Source organism: Hypomesus transpacificus, chromosome 17, assembly GCF_021917145.1.
Source record: "Hypomesus transpacificus isolate Combined female chromosome 17, fHypTra1, whole genome shotgun sequence".
In the NCBI taxonomy this organism is placed as follows: domain Eukaryota; kingdom Metazoa; phylum Chordata; class Actinopteri; order Osmeriformes; family Osmeridae; genus Hypomesus; species Hypomesus transpacificus.
The window spans coordinates 15,870,583-15,891,667 of NC_061076.1; the positions used below are offsets into that span (position 1 = coordinate 15,870,583).

At 40.5% G+C, this 21,085-nt stretch overlaps 3 protein-coding genes across 5 annotated transcripts in view; 1 reads left to right on the forward strand and 2 right to left on the reverse strand.

Moving 5' to 3' along the window:
* Positions 1-21,085, forward strand: part of LOC124479583 — a 272,624-nt gene that overhangs the window by 158,153 nt on the left and 93,386 nt on the right.
* LOC124479690 (beta-galactoside-binding lectin-like) lies at positions 1,660-13,319 on the reverse strand. Of its 3 annotated transcripts, none has more exons than XM_047038549.1 (4): positions 12,966-13,073; positions 10,767-10,846; positions 2,072-2,246; positions 1,660-1,956 (listed from the first exon to the last, which is right to left on the reverse strand). In XM_047038549.1, exons 1-4 carry the CDS (start codon positions 12,972-12,974, stop codon positions 1,801-1,803), a joined length of 420 nt encoding a protein of 139 aa, XP_046894505.1. In that variant the 5' UTR covers positions 12,975-13,073; the 3' UTR covers positions 1,660-1,800. The 3 variants fall into 3 exon arrangements, with proteins under 3 accessions (XP_046894505.1, XP_046894506.1, XP_046894507.1); XM_047038550.1 differs by lacking the exons at positions 1,660-1,956; positions 2,072-2,246 and adding exons at positions 9,401-9,985; positions 10,134-10,308 and having other exon boundaries at positions 12,966-13,319; XM_047038551.1 differs by lacking the exons at positions 1,660-1,956; positions 2,072-2,246 and adding exons at positions 9,401-9,985; positions 10,088-10,308 and having other exon boundaries at positions 12,966-13,085.
* Positions 17,530-20,310, reverse strand: LOC124479693 (beta-galactoside-binding lectin-like). Its single transcript, XM_047038554.1, has 4 exons — positions 20,203-20,310; positions 18,866-18,936; positions 18,230-18,401; positions 17,530-18,112 (listed from the first exon to the last, which is right to left on the reverse strand). The coding sequence occupies exons 1-4, from the start codon at positions 20,209-20,211 to the stop codon at positions 17,954-17,956; spliced, it is 411 nt and encodes a 136-aa protein (XP_046894510.1). The 5' UTR covers positions 20,212-20,310; the 3' UTR covers positions 17,530-17,953.

Sequence of the window (21,085 nt, forward strand, 5' to 3'; positions counted from 1 at the left end):
AATTGCCTGTAGGAAATGTACCCTGGTATTTGGGTTTTGGTCATAGTCCTTCCACCGCCACACAGAGAAAAACTATTCAATTGGATTGAGAAAAGGGCTGTATGGTGGAAGGCAAACATTTACAGTAAAAAATGCTGGTTGATGTTCTTGTATTTGGACACCACGGCGAAAGCTAACATTGTTCCAAACCAGCATTAGAAACAAGCGTGAATAATTTTGAGTCATTGTGTTTTACAGATGACAACCGAGTGTTGCAGTTGTGTTTACTGTTTGCCGCCTGTGTTTACCATTTTGCAGCACAAGTGCATCACAGTGCAAAATGTGTTTAGTCAATGAGAATGTGTTTAGAGTTTTGCCAAAACAGTGTCTGATTTGACAAATTGGTTTAGGTTACTGAACATTTGATTCAGAGAATGGGGTTTAGTGTTTTAGCAATCGTGAAAAACTGAAAGGGTACGAGTGAAAAATACTATTAACTTAAAGTAGAAAATAATTCGGCTCAAGCCAAAACGTGTCTTCAGTGTGGCCTAGTATGGTTCACTCGGGTTACTTTAATCAAATTCTACATTTACTATGAATAGACTCTAGTCTCTACATGGAATGTGACTGACTGCCTAGTATGTTCTGAAATCAAAGAGTTTTAGAGCATAATTAAAGCGAAAAGTCTGTTCACTGTTGCTGCTTCTAATAAAAGAAAAGAATGTTGGGAGAAAATTGCCGACTGTGTGAATGCGTAAGTTAATGGAGACACCTGGAAGGGGTGAGAGTGACGACACACACAAGCAGGGTGAAACAGACCAAGAACGTGTCTCAATAGTGTTGCTGCTCTTTCCTTGCTGCTCATTCTTTCTACCTTAAACAACGTAGAGGTTGGCCACTGGCCACTTTCACCTGTTCACCTCTGTCTGACCAGGAGAGGAGAGCAACTATTGAGACGCACCCGGCCTCAGGCAGTGGACCTGGGTAACTATTGAGATGCACCCGGCCTCAGGCAGTGGACCTAGGTAACTATTGAGATGCACCCGGCCTCAGGCAGTGGACCTGGGTAACTATTGAGATGCACCCGGCCTCAGGCAGTGGACCTAGGTAACTATTGAGATGCACCCGGCCTCAGGCAGTGGACCTGGGTAACTATTGAGACGCACCCGGCCTCAGGCAGTGGACCTGGGTAACTATTGGACGCACCCGGCCTCAGGCAGTGGACCTGGGTAGCAACAGTCCCCACAATGAGCAGGCTACAGTGAGGCTCTACATATGAGGCTCTCATAAAATTACATAGTAATTAATGAACACTTCATGTCACTGTATATCCAAGTAGGCCTATAGCATTAAATATGCTGAAATGTCATTAGTGTCAGAATTTCTGACTCAGAAACAATCGAATCATCGAAGCAAAGCATTCGTTTATTGTGTTTACTGGAATACAGTCAGACCATATGATTGTTATAGTTATCAACCCGTGGCTAACAAGCAAAACATTTTTTGAAGTTAACTAACATGGATATTGAATCAATTCTTAATTGTCTGAATAGTAAAAAACATTTTTTATACAAGACCTTGATTAGGGAAGACACAGCTGTTCCAGTCACATCATATTATACCAGTCCTCATAGGCCTAGTCTGGCTAGTGCTTAAGTCATTTTGCAAATCAAACACAAACAGTGCTGAAAGTTTATTAAATATTTAAAGGTTGGAACTACATTTTTTAATCATAACAGTTAAAGAGCAGTAAAAGAAGGTCTAGAAGCCAATGAGCAGCCAAAATATGTTTGGGCTTCTAAAGTTAATTGTCACATGTCTTTAACACAGGTCTATGATTTCAACCCCATGAATCTTGACCTTCTCCCAGAAGAATATGTCGTTATACTGCAGGCTTCCATGGCGATTGGGGAAGTAGTACTCAGATTCATCAGGAAGGGTGATCAAAAACTGTTCCCTTGTGAAGGTGATGGATACCTAAGAACAAGAGGAAGGTATTGTGAATTTCTGTTGAAAACATTTGTTAGTTAAGTAAAAAAGAAAAAAAGCCACTAGAGGCTGCTCTAGGAATACATTCTAGGTTGTGCCTCACTTTGAAATTCTCTCCGTAGTTGAAGGGGAAGCATTTGGCAAGTTGGTAGTCCTTATGCCATGTCCCTGAATGGCAGGAGTTGAACACCACTTCCCGACAACTTTTGACAAAATTGAAGCGGACGTCCACGTGCAGAGCGACGTCCCCCTCACTGTGACCAAAGTTGATGGAAAATCTATTGAAAGTGAAAACATCATTAAGGAGGCCAACATCATGGTTATAACAGGTTGTATATTCTTCACAATGTGCCAATCTTGAACCAGTCGGTTGTGTCTTGTAAACTTTTATACACAGTCAAATTTGAATGCTTAAGAATTATATAAAAAGCACACAGCAGGGGTATAAACAAACTCCTTTTTATTAGAATCTCTTCACCATGACTAAGTTTGAATACGACCAATTCTCTTCTGACCTCTGGTAGGCAGCTCCTTATTTTATATGACCCTTAATACACCAATCACATCTCTACAACCCTGTTGACCAATCACCATAAGGAATACAATGATTGCCATCAAACCGTTTTGAACATTCCTTTCTTTTAAATCTATTCAGGTTTCCAAAACACCACAAAGTCAAGGCATATCACTGTTTACAGGCAGTCTGGGAGTCAGGTCAGCAACACATTTTTAACTTCAGTTACTCACCTATCGCCGTTTAGGTTGGGGACCCCTGTGACAGTCAGGACCTGTCCCACCTTGAAGGAGGTTCTCACCTCTAGGGGGCAGGGGTGCAGATGGACTTTTTGAACTGGGGGGGACAGCAAATGATTCCAACTCGATTAGTTATTTTGTGTGTATATATATATATACACATACATTCACACAAACTTCATGCCCTCTGCAAATGTTTTATCTAAACATTTGCTGATCTCAACAGGATGTAAATTATTACAAATATAACAATGTGTATGTAAACAGTATAAAGTATAAACACTTAAACAATAGATTTACATAAATAAAAATAAGTATAACCTACATAGCATGAAAAGTTAAATTAAATTTACACTTTAAATTAAATATTTGGAATTCCTTCTGCAAGTATGTTTTTTCTTTGTAAGTAAAAAAAAAAGAATTCCCTCTGCAGCCAAACCAATTTACCCTCTAGAAGCAGACTTAATATGTCCCCAAAACATCTCTCCTTTCATTTCCCTGAAGATATTGCTGAGCTGTCTGTCCAGTTTGTCAAGTTTGTCTTATTGAATATGGCACACAGCAATGCCATTGAGCTTTTTTTTATGGAGTTAGATTTGTTTCATAATTCAAACAAACAAAGAGTAACAAGATTCAAACAAACGTAACACGATTCACAAATGTATTTTATGATTCACAAATAAATGTAACGCAATTCACAAATGTATTTTGTGATTCATAAATGTATTTTGTGATTCACAAATGTAACGCAATTCACAAATAAATGACCCCCATTACATTCGTTTGCAACCTGACAAACACAAGTTACAAATCGGAGAACACGAGTTACAAATCGGAAAACACGAGTTACAAATCCCTGCATTCATTGATGTGAATCCCTGCATTCGTTGGTGTGAATTTTTGGAACTTTCCTGACGCGCTTAGATTCACAAATGCATTTTTTCTAAATGATATTAGACACGTTAATGATCACATTAGTGTCTGTGTAGACTTCAACAACCTGCCATAATAACAGACATCGTCTCCTTCAGATCACGAGCAATGTCGTCTGGTAGCATGTAGGTGAAATATTGCTTGTTAATCTTATTAAACCGATAATCATACTTGATTGAATATTCTTGAGAATGGCAGGATTCATGTTAAGCCATTTTCCGTGTTTCCTAGGCTAACGCAGGGCCCGTCTAACCATATTAGACATTCTCCGGTGATTGGCTAAAATTGGAGACATCTGATAGGCTGCAGAGAATCTTTTCACATCAATGAATGCAGCGATTTGTAACTCTTGTTTTCCGATTTGTAACTCGTGTTCTCCGATTTGTAACTTGTGTTTGTCAGGTTGCAAACAAATGTAATATGGTCATTTATTTGTGAATCGCGTTACATTTTTGAATCACGAAATACATTTGTGAATCGCGTTACATTTATTTGTGAATCATGAAATACATTTGTGAATCGTGTTACGTTTGTTTGAATCGCGTTACGTTTGTTTGTTTAAATTATGAAACTAATCTAACTCCATATTTTTTGTTTCATGGTTGGTCGCAAGCAACAGGTTAATGAAAGTGAGCGAGCCAGACGTTTCAATTTTAAGCAGCCAAACGAACGGGGCTACTAACGTCATCTCCATGACCACCAGGAAGACGCCAGGCCTAAAAGCACAAACGCCGGCTCCAAAAATAAGCATAATACACTTTTTTTTCTTTCAAAAGTGTTGTAGTACTTTTGTGTGGCCAACGTTACACACGCTAATACGTGCTAACATCGCCTTATCAGCTGTGCAGTTATGAACTGATGCTTGTCGCCTTACGTAGGGAGAGTTGTGGGGACGGATCGGGATCACTAGAAATCTGGGGGGGACATGTCCCGTCTCATGTGCCATCTGCGCGCATGCCTCTAGGATCTGCATGGGAGGGAGAGAGACACAGAGACACAGAGACACAGAGACACAGAGACACAGAGACACAGAGACACAGAGACACAGAGACCTAGAGAAACAGAGACACAGAGACCCGCATCTTATTGACCCCCAGCATAAAATATTTTATCTTATAAGATTTTATAACTGTGAGAGACCACAAACATGAGGACAAAAAATCCTACAGTGTGTGGTGTGCCATGATGTGACAAAGACAGCACACCACACACAAACAGATGTCCCGAAAGTTGAGTGTTTTTTAGTTATGGAGAGGAGTATCCATCCATAGCGCTACTACTTTTGCAGGAGAGGAATTTCTTTTTTTCAAAATGTCCCACTAATCACTACTATGGTCGTAACTTTTAATCAAAATATGATATTTCTAATCTGTCTTCTGTTCTACATTGCCCACAGGTTTGTGGATATTCCATCTAAAAAGTTTTCCTCCATCTTGTAATTAAAGTGATTACAAATTAAGTTGTCTGATGAGGTATGGTGGATGGAGAAGATTTTTTTTTAAACTGGCTGCCTGAAATTACCTTGAAAAGGATGATTTGCCTTATGTAATCATATATTTATTCACATCATAAAATCCCCTAGTTCTCCTCTTCAATATGCTATAAAAAGTTAAGTTGTATGATTTAATATGGAAATTCATAAAATATGAATATGCATATCATATTTCAACAGCATATGGACATTTTCAGAATTTTGGCTTAGGCATGATAGGGCTAGACTACTTCCAAACATGTCAACATTTTCAAACTAGTAGGCATACTTACTTTATTCATCTTGATTGAAGGCACAACGTCAGTTCAATGTTGAGGAAAGAAAGTTATGTGCTATGCTCATCTTGTAGGATGGTTTATATCCTATATATATATATATGTTCCTGTGTTTCTGACACCGAGTGATGTCAGGAGTTCCACGGAACCCTGAGTATGTGTGTGTGTGTGCGTGTGTGTGTGTGTTTGTGTGTGCACATGCTTAACCCTTTCCTGGAGACATTAATCATCGTAGCTAAGGGCTGGACTTTGCTGGAATCCAACAGTCGTTGACATAGCCAGCCAGGTCTGTCCCAACTTGATGATGATGTAACTGCTGCTTTCTTTGTTACCGTCAAAGTAACATGAATCCCAGCATCTTCTCACCTTTGAACTCAAACAGTGACAGAGTTGCAGAACAAACAGGGTGATCTATCTAGCCTTTCTGTGGGAAGTTTGTATGTTCTCCCCATGCTCACCACAACTGTGCCAGCAAATTGTTTTTTGACTTTGACCACTGTTAGTAGCTCTCTTAATCAATGATATTTCAGACTTTAAGGGTGATCCTTGGCAAGGGTTCAAAGGTCAATATATCAGCTAAAGGTTGACAGAAATGTGTGAAACTTACAGAAATTAACCTACAACCTAAGACCTTTACAAAAATGGGTTTGATTTTGTTGTGCATCAGTCTTTTTAAAATCCAAACCTGTCCTTGCAGTTTCTTTCCAAGTACAGATTCCAAGACCATTCATAATCTAAATAGAATACATCAGTGGTCAAAGTCAAATGATTTTTTATGAAAATGCATGATGTTAAATATAAATATACAGCTGCAGCACAAACGAAAATCTTTACGGTATGTATGAATAGATTATAATATAATGGAGCTGTTGACGAGGTAATTTATTATCAATATTAGCATTAAATGCCCTTGTTGGCAATGGAGTAGTATTCTAAATGAGGAAAGATGGGACGCATCGAAGGATTACCCATAAGTCTTTGTGTGGGCTACTTGTATCATGGTATGTGCCAATATTAGTTGGTAGCTCAAGGCTCAATGTAATCTTTTTTTTTTTTTACTTACCGGCCCAAGACAACTTTTACTGGCCCCCCCCTCCAAAAGTTGTAATTTATCATTGTTACAACAAAACCAAAGACTTGTAAGTTATGTTATTCAGTTAACATGTTTAACCATATATTAAACACATCCTGGATATAAAAAGAACAAAAATGAAATCACATTTCAAGTTCAAATTCAAGTCTTTTATTGTCAGGTACACAGAATAACACAAGGTCAGACTGGGCACTTTAATTCTTAAGACAACACAACGCAAGCACCTGGCATAACATAACATAACAAATAAGTACACAGAACAGCCATTCTATTAGCTGCTGTTGCTATTGTTTTCGAAAATTGTCGGTGCCTGTGTAAAAAGATCCACTTTTGTCTGTTTTAGATGAGACCATACGACACAGTGCATCTCAGTTACATAAAAAAAATGTGCTTCTGTTTGAGCTCGTAGCTCTCCTTTGCTGCCATCTTCACTTCAGAGTCTCGCGCCAGTTGTTAAAAATGTTATTGAGATTTGAGAATTACAATTTGTATTACAAATATATTAGGCCCTTTCTGACACTTTGACAAACCCAAATACCAGGGCAAATCTCCACCAGGCAATGGAACTGGCCTGTGGTGACATAGGTGTGAAGTGTATTCAAGGCTGGATCCAGTACACCAGAGGGTTTTTACTCAGTTTTTCTTTGTTCTTTGTTGACAGTATTAATTTGTGATTTTTACTGTAAAATTTTAAAATCAAATCAAATTTACAGTATTTGTATAGCCCTATTTACAAGCAATGTCAATGAGGGCTTCACATTTGGCCTAGAACAATTATTGCTGAGGTTTTAACTTCTGTAAAGCTAGCATAACCTTTTGGTCTAAGACAGTATTGCTTTTGCTGACAGACGTCTTACAAATTTGACTGTTTGACCCTGGTTGTTTTGCTCATACTCCAGGGATTTTTTCTGACAAGTTCTTCTTTCTTCTTTCAAGCTATGTTCTTAATATTGAGCATCTGTATTCAGGGGCGCCGTATAGGGGGGAAACGTCTGACTGAGAGCCCCTGTCTGTATTAACCCTTGTGCTGCCTTCGGGTCACATGACCCAAAGGTTCATAACAAACCCTCGTTGTGTTTACCTAATTTTACCCAATACAAAAACAAATAAAAATAGTTTTATTTTAACCTTTGCAATGTGGGGGGTCTGAGACAGCCCAACGGTTAAAAGAAAATGCTTCACTTTTTGTTTTTGTATGCAGTAAAGTTGTTGCAATACGACGGTGGGTCACAATGACTGATGAGTCAGAATGACCCAATAACACAAGGGCTAAGTTCTGCAACCTATTTCCTTTTTCACTTTCTTGCTTATTGAAGAGTTCCTCTTTTGGTGGTCATGAACTATTGAACTAATTATGTAAATAGTAATGGTAAATGGAATTACTGTATAAAAGAGTGCTCAGATCGTGACATTTTTAGTGAGCCCTTCTACTCCAGACATCATTTATGATCCTGTTTTAGAACTGCTCCTCCTTGATTGCAAGAATAAATAGATAAAGACAAATTCTTCTGACTTCAGACATTTAATCATAAAAATTACACCACATGCCCAGAAAAACTCACTAGAGGAGAAAAAAACGGAAGAAACCTTGGGAGGAGCAATTCAGTTAGGGATCCCCTCCTCCAGAGACGGTTGGTGAAAGAGAGGTGCAGAACACAGGCTTATCATAGTCATACATTAGGGAAGTGTCAATGATTGTTGAAACACAGGTCTTTGATCGAAACCCATATACTGTACCAGGGTAAATCTCCTACAGGCAATGGAATTAGCCTGTGGTGTGAGGGTTTTTACCCCATTTTTTATTTGTTCTTTGTTGACAGTACTACTGTAAGTTGTGATGGTTCCTGTAAGATTTAATTTTTTGCTAAATGCATTTACTGTGTATACATGAACACATTTTTCTTTACATGTAACTACATGCCCGGAATGCTGTGTTCTCCCCCCCAAATTGTGTTATGTCTAATGATTGCTTTATAGTGTTAATTTATTGATTTGCTGTGTTTATGATCTGACAACATTGTTTGATTTTGAGCACCGGTTACATGGTTTAGGGCGAGTGTTTGATTTTGCCAGAGGTTTTTGAAATGTAGTTTGAAGAATTGGCTTTTTAAGCCAAAAAAGCGGCTTTAAAATATAACACCCAGCCGTGTGTATTTTTTTGCCTCCCCTGTCGAATTCAACATTCAAATTACTAGACAAAAAATTATATCCTGAGAAAAGTGGATTTTGAGGGGTATAGCTTCAAAGGACCTGTAACAGACGTGGTCTTACAAGCTCCGTCAGAGGCACTGTCCTCTCCGACTAGGAGTTAAACTTAACACCCCTGACTTCCCAAGCGCCACCACTACCAACTACGCCAACGAAAAGCTAGGTTGCTTGATGGCATCTTTAAACCAGAGGTGACAAGTCTCAGTGTAATCCTGGACTTGAATTTAAACTCTCACATTACAGTTTTTCCAATTGCTTAAGCACAATTCTAAAAATAGGGCTCACTTTGTAAAAACACAACACATGATTTACAGAACATTTTACTGTACTGTAGACAGTAGAGAATAGCAGTTTTCATCTGTGCTCTTGAAATGTCTGAATTACTGTTGCAACAGTATATCTGCTGAGGTTGGGCAGAACTCTCTGTCCAGCCTCTCTGGATGTTGTTCCTGATTACGGCTGTGTTCAGAAGGGTTTTTGTTACTTTTATTACTTGTATTATTGTTTTTATGTAAAGCACCTTGAGCTGCAATTCTTGTATGAAATGTGCTATATAAAATAAATAATAAGTCTTATTATTAAAATTACATAGTAATTAATGAACACTTCATGTCACTGTACAACCAAGTATAGCATTAAATATGATGAAATGTCAGTAGCATCAGAAACAATCGAATCATCGAAGCAAAGGATTTGTTTATTGTGTTTACTGCAATACAGTCAGACCATATGATTGTTATAGTTATTAACCCATGGCTAACAAGTGAAACATCTTTGGAAGTTAACAAACGTTGAAATTGTATAAATTCTTAATTGTCAGAATAGTAAAAACATTTTGAATACAAGACTGGGCAGTGACCTTGATTAGGGAAGACACAGATGTTCCAATCACATCATATTATACCAGTCCTCGTAGGCCTAGTCTGGCTAGAGCTTCAGTCATTTTGCAAACCAAACACAAACAAGAGTTAATAAAATATTTCAAGACTAAAACGAAATATTCTAATCATGACAATTATGAATGAAGAGCATTAAAGGAAGGTCTAGAAGCCAATAAGCGGCCAAAATATGTTTAGGGCTTCTAAAGTGGATTATCTTCAACTCATCCTGATTGGTCTAGATGACTTCAATCGCATGAACCTTGACCTCGTTTGCCATGAATATGAAGTTATACTTCTCGTATCCGTGGCTATTGGGGAAGTCGATCTTAGATTCATCAGAAAGGTTGATCAAGAACTTTTCCTTTGTGAAGGTGATGGATACCTAAGAACAAGAGAAAGGTATAGTGCATTTTTGTTAAAACATTTGCTTGATGATTTTAAATATTGTGATCTTATTTCCTACTGGGGTTGCAGTAGTAATTACCTGCCACTAGAGGCTGCTCTATAATACATTCTAGGTTGTGCCTCACTTTGAACTTCTCGTCATATTTGAAGGGGAATTCTTCGGGAATTTTGTGGTTCTTATCCCATGTCCCTGAACGGCAGGAGTTGATCAACACCTGCTTAGAACTATTGTCATAATTGAAGCGGACGTCAATGTGCAGAGCGATGTCGTCCACGCTGTGACCAACGTTGATGGAAAATCTGTTGAAAGTGAAAACATCATTAAGGAGGCCAACATCATGGTTATAACGAGTTGTACATTTTTCACTATGCGCCAATGCTGAACCAGTCTGTTATGTCTTGTAAACTTTTATACACAGTCAATTTGAATGTTGAAGATTGATTGAAAAGCACACAGCAGGGGTATTAACAAACTCCTTTTTTCCTTTTTTATTCGAATCTCTTGACCATGACTTTACGTTTGAATTGGACCTATTCTCTTCTGACCTCTGGTAGGCGGCTCCTTATTTTATATTACCCTTAATACACCAATCACATCTCTCCATATAAGGTTGAATGATTGCCAACAAACTGTTTTTAACATTCCTTTCTTTTAAATCTATTTGGGTTTCCAAAACACCACACAGTCAAGGCATATCACTGGGTACAGGCAGTCTGGGAGTCAGGTCAGCAACACATTTTTAACTTCAGTTACTCACCTATCACCGTCTCGGTTGGGGACCCCTGTGACAGTCAGGACCTGTCCCACCTTGAAGGGCAAGTTTGTCATCTCTAGGTACTGCATAGTAGGAAGAAAGAGAGAGACAGAACAGTGTGTTTGTGTTTTTCGATGGTTACGAATAAATCCAGCCACTGTCACAACTTCTTCTGGACTTCTGGACCGTTATTACTTACATTTACATTTATGCATTTAGCAGACGCTTTTATCCAAAGCGACTTCCAAGAGAGTTTTACAAAAGTGCATAGGTTACTGACTATAACAACGAGATAGCCCCAAACATTGCAGGTAGCCAAACATGAAGCGTACCTTGTGAAACCACATAAGTCCCAAAGGGAAGAACCATAAGAGCATGTAGTTTAAGAACATATCGTTAGACAAGATACAATTAAACCGCAAGAACCTCAAAAGTGCAAGAGTGTACCTGTGGAAAAAGCAAGCAACAATAATATATTTCACAGCGAGTACAATAATTTTAAGACAGTTTCAACAAACCAACAAGAGCAACAAGTCTCTCAATAAGAGTCATTGTGATCCTTGGAGGAACTAACATAAGGTCCAGCCAATCATTCCTAAGTACCGTTGGACTCCCGGAACAAGTGCGTCTTCAGCCTTTTTTTGAAGGTGGGGAGACAGTCAGTGTCCCTGATGGAGGTGGGGAGTTGACTCCACCATTCGGGGGCCAGACAGGAGAAGAGCTTGTGTTGAGACCGGGCGCTCTTGAGCGGTGGGACCAACAGAAGGTTGTCAGAAGAAGACCGTAGGTGGCGGTGTAAGGGGGGGCTGTACTTAAAAATTATTTTGACAATTGTTTGCAAAAGAAATTGCAAAAGGATGATTCTGAAGTTTACATGAGGCTAATAGATGCCCTTTAATGTGAGATTGTTTGATAACAGACAGTAGTGTACAACAACTCAAGGTTCAAAGCTTTTAGGCCAGTGGATCCAATAAAACATTGCTTTTCAATTTTCATTTCATGTACTTTTAAGGATTATTCAAAAATGTGTAGAATTAGAATTTTCTTACTTGGCCATGGTGTCAAAAAATGAAATGAAAGGGTGATGTCGTAAAGATCACGTCACATTTTCCTGTGCTAGTTGACAGCCAACACAGTCTACTATGTGTGACACAAAGAATTGTGTGCTTCACCTGATCAACAATTACTGGAGTAGTTTGTACTTCTTACAGGTTATTAAACATAATTACAGTTTCTGTTTTGTAAGCCTGGCACATATTGTACAGTATATGTGGGTTTAAAGTGTGCAGAGTATAGCACCAACAGCTGCTGGAGAGATAAGAACTTGTCTCTGACAGAGGACATGGCGATTCAGTTGAGCTGAAGTGCAGCTTGTTGTAATATGAAATCAAACTCTAACTTCACAAACTCATCCTCTACCAGTTCATCAAAGTTGTTTACCAAAATGCAACCACATAGGAGGTGGTAAACAAGAAAAGCTGCTTCTGAAAACCAGCTGTTACTGAGAATCTCTAACTAAGAAAAAGGTTTTGCTAAGAAAAATGATTAATCTTTGACAATGAGCTATACATGAGGAAGAACATTAGTTTTCTGCTAGTGTCAGTCACGTTGACGGTAAAACTGGTAGAAGACAAAAAAGACAGAGAATATAAGAGAGAGAGAGAGAGTTTGAGAAAAGAGAGAGAGAGAGAGAGAGAGAGAGAGAGAGAGAGAGAGAGAGAGAGAGAGAGCAGAAGAGAGAAGACAGAACAAAACATAGAGAGCAGGAGAGAAGACTTGGACACACAGAAGGATGGAGGCTGAGGTGTGACTCAGAACTGAATGTGTTTGAGGGAAAGTGGGCAGGGGTGAGACTGGAGATCCATCTGTTAAAATTATATTAGCGTGAACAAATCGACATTGAATCGTTTAAATTTTAAACTCAAAACATTTTGCAAGTTAAAACGGATCTGCTAATAAACTAACACATTTCACCAACAAAAAATGTTTGTGAATGCATTAAATTAATTCAAAGATAAAAATACATTAAAAGTATTTGTTAGGAACCCGCATACAACAATATGCTATATAAGGCGAAAGCTGTGAAGTTCAAGGTGAGTTTACGCCACAATTTAGTTAAACCGTTTTAATTTATTTGTACATGCATCACTACTAGACTACTTCCAAACATGTAAACATTTTCAAACTAGTAGGCATACTTACTCTTTTCATCTTGAAGGCGCAACGTCAGTCCAATGTTGAGGAAAGAGTTATTTCAATGTGCTGGGCTCATCTTGTAGGATGGTTTATATATGTTCCTGTGTTTCTGACACTTTGAGTGATGTCAGGAGTTCCGTTCCGGCCGGCTTGGAGAAAACAAATGTACTTCCTCATATCTACTTTAGTGTCGAAGATTAAGCTTCTTTTTTACATATATATCAGCCACACACAGCAAGTTAAGCAAGGGAAGCAGTTTTTCTTGTTTTCCTATGTCATTGCTTTCACTTTTTGATGAGCTGGTTGAGGATGAGTTTGTGAAAGTTTCAAGCTGCAGTTCAGCTCGACTTCTCTTGTCAGATACATAGTTAGCTGTCCAGCAGCTGTTGGTGATACTACTAGCACTTCAAACCCTGCTGTACAATTTACAGGCCAGGCTTACAAAACAGAAAAACATTTAGTAGTCTTTGTTTAATAACCTACTAAAAGTAAACATTACTCTTGTAATTGTCACACCCTGATTCGTTTCACCTGTTGGTTTGTCTCCCCCCCTCACAAGGTGTTCCCGGGTTCCCCTATTGTCATCGGTGTTTAACCTCTGTTCTCTATTCTGGCAGTTTCTAGATCATCTTGTGCTTCACAGTCATTTCCAGCGGTCGATGTTACTACTCCCGTATCTCGTTCCTGGTTTTCTGTCCTCACGGTTTTGATCTCTGCCTGTTTAGCCTCCTGACCACAGACCTGCCTATCCCAGTGTACCTCTGCTATTCGGCCCCGATACGACCTCTGAACTTCCACCGACCTCTGACCTTCCACCTTCCAACGGGCCTGCCTGCCCCAGTATACATCTGCCTTGCAACCTTGTGGCTTGCCACTAGACTACGATATCGCTTGGTGCAATCAAATAAATGATTCTACTTTAAACTACCCTGCTTCCTGTCCGCATTTGGGTCAACTATCCTGCCTTGTTTCACTAATTATTCTCAGTAGGGTGAGTGTCACCTGGCCAGGGTGAATTGGGCTTCCAGCACTGGAATGTTGCTCCTCAACAAGGCCAAAGCTCACACTGACTGAATGTCTTTAAAAACTATTTACATTTTGCACTACACTCAATTCCTGTAATATTTGTATTTTATATTGTATTTTATATTGTAAATTGGCAACTTATATTTCACTTATTGTATATTTTATTTTAATTGTATTCCACTTAGTATTGCTAGTTTATGTATCCTTAGTATAGTTAGACCACATATTTAAATTTAAGATTCCTATATGTTTACTGTATGCACATTCCTGCCAAAGCAAATTCCTTGTCTGTGCAAACTTTCATGGCGAATAAATCCCTTTCTGATTCTGATTCTGAATGAGGCATAGCTTTAAAAGAGGATGGAATGTAAGTGACAGAATCAAACAGAAGCAGTTATTACTTATTATGATTGTTAGCTTTACCAACCCATGGCCAAAAAGTGAAACATCTTTGGAAGTTAACTGACTTTGATATTGAATCAGTTCTCAATTGTCAGAACTCTTAAGCAACCTAAAATTCAAGACCGGGTCTGGACTTTTATCAGACCAGACACAGCTGTTCCCGTAACATCACATCCCTCATCCCTGGTTTCTGTGTTGAAGGAAGTTTTGCCTGCTGGCTGCACCACATAGATGGCTCTGATAAAATGAGATGGAAATGGAGGAATACTTCATGTGAAGTGTTGAGCGTTATCTGTACTTAGACAGAGTCAGTGAACTGTTTGCTCAAAAGCCACATCAGAGCGAGCTAAAATGTAAAACCTAGAGATAAACAACATAGAGGTTGGCCACTGACCACTTTCACCTTTTCACTTCTGTCTGACCAGGAGAGGAGAAGAAGCCACCACCAACTATTGAGACTCACCCGGCCCCAGGCAGCGGACCTGGGTAACTATTGAGACGCACCCGGCCCCAGACAGTGGACCTGGGTAACTATTGAGATGCACCCGGCCCCAGACAGTGGACCTGGGTAACTATTGAGACGCACCCCGTTCTCAGGCAGTGGACCTGGGTAACTATTGAGACGCACCCGGCCCCAGACAGTGGACCTGGGTAACTATTGAGACTCACCCGGCCCCAGGCAGTGGACCTGGGTAACTATTGAGACTCACCCGGCCCCAGGCAGTGGACCTGGGTAACTATTGACACGCACCCGGCCTCAGGCAGTGGACCTGGGTAACTATTGAGACGCACCCCGGCCTCAGGCAGTGGACCTGGGTAACTATTGAGACTCACCCGGCCCCAGGCAGTGGACCTGGGTAACTATTGAGACTCACCCGGCCCCAGGCAGTGGACTTGGGTAACTATTGAGACGCACCCCGGCCCCAGGCAGTGGACCTGGGTAACTATTGAGACGCACCCCGGCCTCAGGCAGTGGACCTGGGTAACTATTGAGACGCACCCCGGCCTCAGGCAGTGGACCTGGGAAGTCCACATAGAGCAGGCTACAGTGAGGCTCTACAAATAAGGCTCTCATAAAATAGTAATAATGAATAGGGCTTACAGGACCAAGTTAGAGTCCAGCTATCATGGCTCTGACCCCAGGTGCATGTGGAGTGGACTTAAAGCCAACAAAGGGACTACAAAGGGAGAGACTACAGTGAGACCCAGCTGTCCTACTGCCAGACGAGCTGAATACCTTCTACGCTCGCTTTGAGAGGGACAGTGACCCCCCCTGCAGTGGAGCTACCTGAAGGCCAAGCCAGTGGCATGCCAACATTAACCGAGGTGAAGCACTGCTTCAAAAAGATCAACCCCCATAAGGCACCTGGCCCAGACGGCATATCAGGTAGGGCCCTCAGGGGCTGCGCTGACCAGCTGGCAGGGGTCTTCAGTGACATCTTCAACCTCTCCCTCAGCCTGTCTGTACTCCCCACCTGCTTCAAGAACACCACCATTGTCCCTGTGCCCAAGAACACCAAGGTCACCTGCATGAATGACTACCATCCGATAGCACTGACCTCTGTCATCATGAAGTGCCTCCAGTGGCTGGTAAAATCATTCATCTGTTCCTCGCTGCCTCCCACCCTGGAGCCTATGCAGTTTGCATACCGGTCCACAAGGTCTACAGACAAGGCCATTGCTCTGACTATGCACACACTATGCTCTCTCCCACCTGGACAAAGGGAATACGTATGTGAGGATGCTGTTCTTTGACTACAGCTCATCATTCAACACCATCATCCCCTCCAGACTGGTCTCCAAGCTTGTGGACCTGAGACTAAGCACCTCCCTCTGCAAGTGGATCTTCCACTTCCTGACGGGGAGGCCACAGGTGGTGAGAATCGGTGACCGCACCTCATCTGTACTGATCACCAACACAGGCACCCCCCAGGGCTGTGTGCTCGGCCCTCTCCTGTTCTCCTTGTTCACGGCTCCTTGTTAAGTTTCCTGACGACCCAACCATTGTGGGCCTCATCTCTGACAGTGACGAGTCAGCCTACAGAGAGGAGGTTGATAGCCTGACATCATGGTGTCAGGACAATAACCTCTCTCTCTCAATGTCAGCAAGACCAAGGAGATGATTGTGGACTATAGGAGGCGGCAGGAGGAGGAGCATGCACCCCTACTCATCAACGGATCCAGAGCAGAGATGGTCAGCTGCTTCAGGTTCCTCAGGGTGAACATCAGCAACGACCTCACCCGGTCTGTTTACACAGACAAGGTGGTCAAAGCGGCCGGAAACGCTTCTTCTTCCTGAGGAGACTGAAGAAGTTCGGCATGGACTCAGTCATCCTCACTAACTTTTACAGATGCACTATAGAGAACATACTGACTGGCAGCATCACAGTGTGGTATGGGAGCTGCACAGACAGGGACCACAAGGCCCTACGAAGTGTGGTCCGTTCTGCTGAGTTCATCATCGGCAGGAAGCTCCCAGCCTTACAGGACACCTACCACACACGATGCCTCAGGAAAGCAGGCAGGATCCTAAGAGACTGTTACCACCCATCCTTCAGTCTCTATCCCGTTGCCTTCTGGCAGGCGCTACCGTAGCATTCGGTCTCGCACTAGCAGACTGGACAATAGTTTCTATCCAAGGGTCATCAGGCTTCTGAATGGACATTGATATGGACACTGATACATTTCTCACTGGTCACTTTACACACTGTCACTTTCAGTTCATTATTGCACTATTGCACTAACTTACACCTTCTGTCTTTAGGTTAATATAGGTCTTGTCTCAGGTTATTTAGGTCTATAAGGTTAGTATAGGTCATTATGTGTATTAGAGGTCTAGTATATTGTATTGTATGTTGCATACTAATTTGGATATTTAGGAGGTTTATTATTATTTTATTTATATTCTATTTTAGCTTATCATAGATGTAATCTATGTTCTTCGTACTTGTACGTTATGTTATGCCAGGTTGCCTGCGTTGTCTTGTCCCAAGAATTTCAGTGCCCAGTCTGACCTTATGTTGTTCTGTGCACCTGACAATAAAAAACTTGAAACTTGAAAATGAACACTTCATGTCACTGTATAACCAAGTGTAGCATTAAATATGATGAAATGTCAGTAGCATCAGAAACAATCGAATCATCAAAGCAAAGCATTTGTTTATTGTGTTTACTGCAATACAGTCAGACCATATGATTGTTATAGTTATTAACCCATGGCTAACAAGTGAAACATCTTTGGAAGTTATTTAACTTTGATATTGAATCAATTCTTAATTGTCAGAATAGAGAAAACGTTTTTAATACAAGACTGGGCAGTGACCTTGATTAGGGAAGACACAGATGTTCCAATCACATCATATTATACCAGTCCTCGTAGGCCTAGTCTGGCAAGTACTTAAGTCATTTTGCAAATCAAACACAAAAAGGAGTTAATTAAATATTTCATGGCTGGAACAAAATCTTTTAATCATAACAGTTATTAAGTTCAAGAGCAGTAAAGGAAGGTTTAGAAGCCAATAAGCAGCCAAAATATATTTTGGCTTCTAAAGAAGATTGTCTTCAACTCATCCTGATTGGTCTATGATTTCAATCCCATGAACCTTGACCTTGGCTTTCAAGAATATTAAGTTATACATCTCGTATCCGTGGCGATTGGGGAAATCGGTCACAGATTTATCAGGAAGGGTGACAAAGAACTTTTCCTTTGTGAAGGTGATGGATACCTAAGAACAAGAGAACGGTATTGTGAATTTCTGTTGAAAACATTTGCTAGTTGAGTAAACGACAAGAAAAAAGCCACTAGAGGCTGCTCTAGGTATACATTCTAGGTTGTGCCTCACTTTGTAATTCTTATCGTAGTTGAAGGGGAAGCTTTTGGCAAGTATGTGGTCCTTATGCCATGTCCCTGAATGGCAGGAGTTGAACACCACCTCATTAGAATTTCCATGATCAAAGCGGACGTCCACGTGCAAAGCAATGTCGTCCTCACTATGACCAACGTTGATGGAAAATCTATTGAAAGTGAAAACATCATTAAGGAGGCCAACATCATAGTTATAACAGGTTGTACATTCTTCACAATGTGCCAATCTTGAACCAGTCGGTTGTGTCTTGTAAACTTTTATACACAGTCAAATTTGAATGCTTAAGAATTATATAAAAAGCACACAGCAGGGGTATTAACAAACTCCTTTTTTCCTTTTTTAGTCGAATCTCTTGACCATGACTTCACGTTTGAATACGACCTATTCACTTCTGACCTCTGGTAGGCGGCTCCTTATTTTATATTACCCTTAATACACCAATCACATCTCTCCATATAAGGAATACAATGATTGCCAACAAACCATTTTGAAGATACCTTTCTTCTAAATCTATTTGGGTTTCCAAAACACCACACAGTCAAAGTATATCACTGTGTACAAGCAGAGTCTGGGAGTCAGGTCAGCAACACATTTTTCTCTTCAGTTACTCACCTTGATGTGGGGACCCCTGTGACGTTCAGGACCTGTCCCACCTTGAAGGAGAAGTTTCTCACCTCTGTGATCTGCATGGTAGGAAGAGAGACAAAGAGACACAGAGACACAGAGACACAGAGACACAGAGACACAGAGACACAGAGACACAGAGACACAGAGACACAGAGACACAGAGCAGTGTGTTGGTGTTTTTCGATGGTTGGGAATAAACCACCTATGATTTGACCAGCCGCTCGAAGCACGACATGATGACAGAGGTCAGTGCTATCGGGCGACAGTCATTCATGCAGGTGACCTTGGTGTTCTTGGGCACAGGGACGATGGTGGTCCTCTTGAAGCAGGTGGGGAGTACAGACAGGCTGAGGGAGAGGTTGAAGGTCACTGAAGACCCCTGCCAGCTGGTCAGCACAGCCCCTGAGGCTTTACCTCATCAACAATTACTGGAGTGGTTTTGTACTTCTTACAGGTTATCAAACATAATTACAGTTTCTGTTTTGTAAGCCTGTCACATATTGTACAGTATATGTGGGTTTAAAGTGTGCTGAGTATAGCACCAACAGCTGCTGGAGAGATAAGAACTTGTCTCTGACAGAGGACATGGCGATTCAGTTGAGCTGAAGTGCAGCTTAATATGAAATCAAAATTTACCTTCACAAACTCATCCTTACTAGTTCATCAAAACTATATACTAAATGCAACCACATAGGAGGCAGTAAACAAGAAAATCTGCTTCTGAAAACCAGCTGTTACTGGGAATCTCGAAAAAGGTGTTGCTAAGAAAAATGCTTAATCTTTGACAATAAGCCATACATGAGGAAGAACATTAGTTTTATGCAAGTGTTATTCACCTTGATGGTAAAACTGGTAGAAGACAAAAGAGACAGAGAATATGAGAGAGAGAGAGACAGAGAGAGAGAGCAGAAGAGAGAAGACAGAACAAAACATAAAGAACAGGAGACAAGACTTGGACACACAGAAGGATGGAGGCTGAGGTGTGACTCAGAACTGAATGTGTTTGAGGGAAAGTGGGCAGGGGTGAGACTGGAGATCCATCTGTTTAAATGATATTAGCGTGAACAAATTGACGATAAGTGTGTTAAAGTGTAATCCGTAACTAAAAACACAATCCCCCCAACAAAGTGTCAACTCAAAACATTTTGCAAGTTAAAAACGGATCTGCCATTAAACGAACACATTTCACTAACAAAACATATTTGTAAATACATTTAATTAATTCAATAATAAAAATCAATGTCATCATTTGTACATGCATCTCTTCACTACTAGACTACTTCCAGACGCGTAAACATTTTCTAACGAGTAGGCATACTTACTTCACTCATCTTGATTGAAGGCGCAACGTCAGTCCAATGTTGAGGAAAGAGTTATTTCAATGTGCTAGGCTCATCTTGTAGGATGGTTTATATATGTTCCTGTGTTTCTGACACTTTGAGTGATGTCAGGAGTTCCGTTCCGGCCGGCTTGGAGAAAACAAATGTACTTCCTCATATCTAGTTTAGTGTCGAAGATTAAGATTTTTTTTTACATATATATCAGCCACACCTGTTAGAAAGACCTTCTCATTAAGAGAAAGTTTTGGGAAGCAGTTTTTCTTGTTTACAACTTCCTATATGGTTGCATTGACTTTTTGATTAGCTGGTTAAGGATGAGTTTATAAAGGTTTCAAGTTGCAGTTCAGCTCGACTTCTCTTGTCAGATACATAGTTAGCTCTCCAGCAGCTGTTGGTGATACTACTAGCACTTCAACCCTACAGTAAAATACACAGGCTAGGCTTACAAAACAGAAACATTTAGTAGTCTTTGTTTCATAACCTATTAAAAGTACACATAACTCTAATTGTTCTCTGTAAGGTGAGTGTCACTTGGCCAGGGTGTCTTGGGCTACCAGCACTGAATGAGGCATAGCTTTAAAAGAGGATGAATGTTAGTGACAGAATCAAACAGAAGCAATACATGTATTTACTGGGTTCACTGGAATAGTCAGACCTTCTTATGATAATTAGCTCTACCAACCCGTGGCCAACAAGTGAAACATCTTTGGAAGTTAACTGACTTTGATATTGAATCAGTTCTTAATTGTCAGAACTATAAAACAACCTAAAATTCAAGACCGAGTCTGGACCTTTATCAGACCAGACACAGCTGTTCCAGTGACATCACATCCCTCATCCCTGGTTTCTGTGTTGAAGGAAGTTT

Bases quoted from the DNA above. Each gene is read 5' to 3' on its own strand.
- LOC124479690 (XM_047038549.1), bottom strand. The intron at 2,247-10,766 runs GTGAGTAACTGA...CACTTTCAATAG, and splicing joins CCCAACCGAGACGGTGATAG to ATTTTCCATCAACTTTGGTC. The intron at 1,957-2,071 runs GTGAGGCACAAC...TCTTGTTCTTAG, and splicing joins ACTACGGAGAGAATTTCAAA to GTATCCATCACCTTCACAAG.
- LOC124479693 (XM_047038554.1), bottom strand. The intron at 18,402-18,865 runs GTGAGTAACTGA...CACTTTCAATAG, and splicing joins ACAGGGGTCCCCACATCAAG to ATTTTCCATCAACGTTGGTC. The intron at 18,113-18,229 runs GTGAGGCACAAC...TCTTGTTCTTAG, and splicing joins ACTACGATAAGAATTACAAA to GTATCCATCACCTTCACAAA.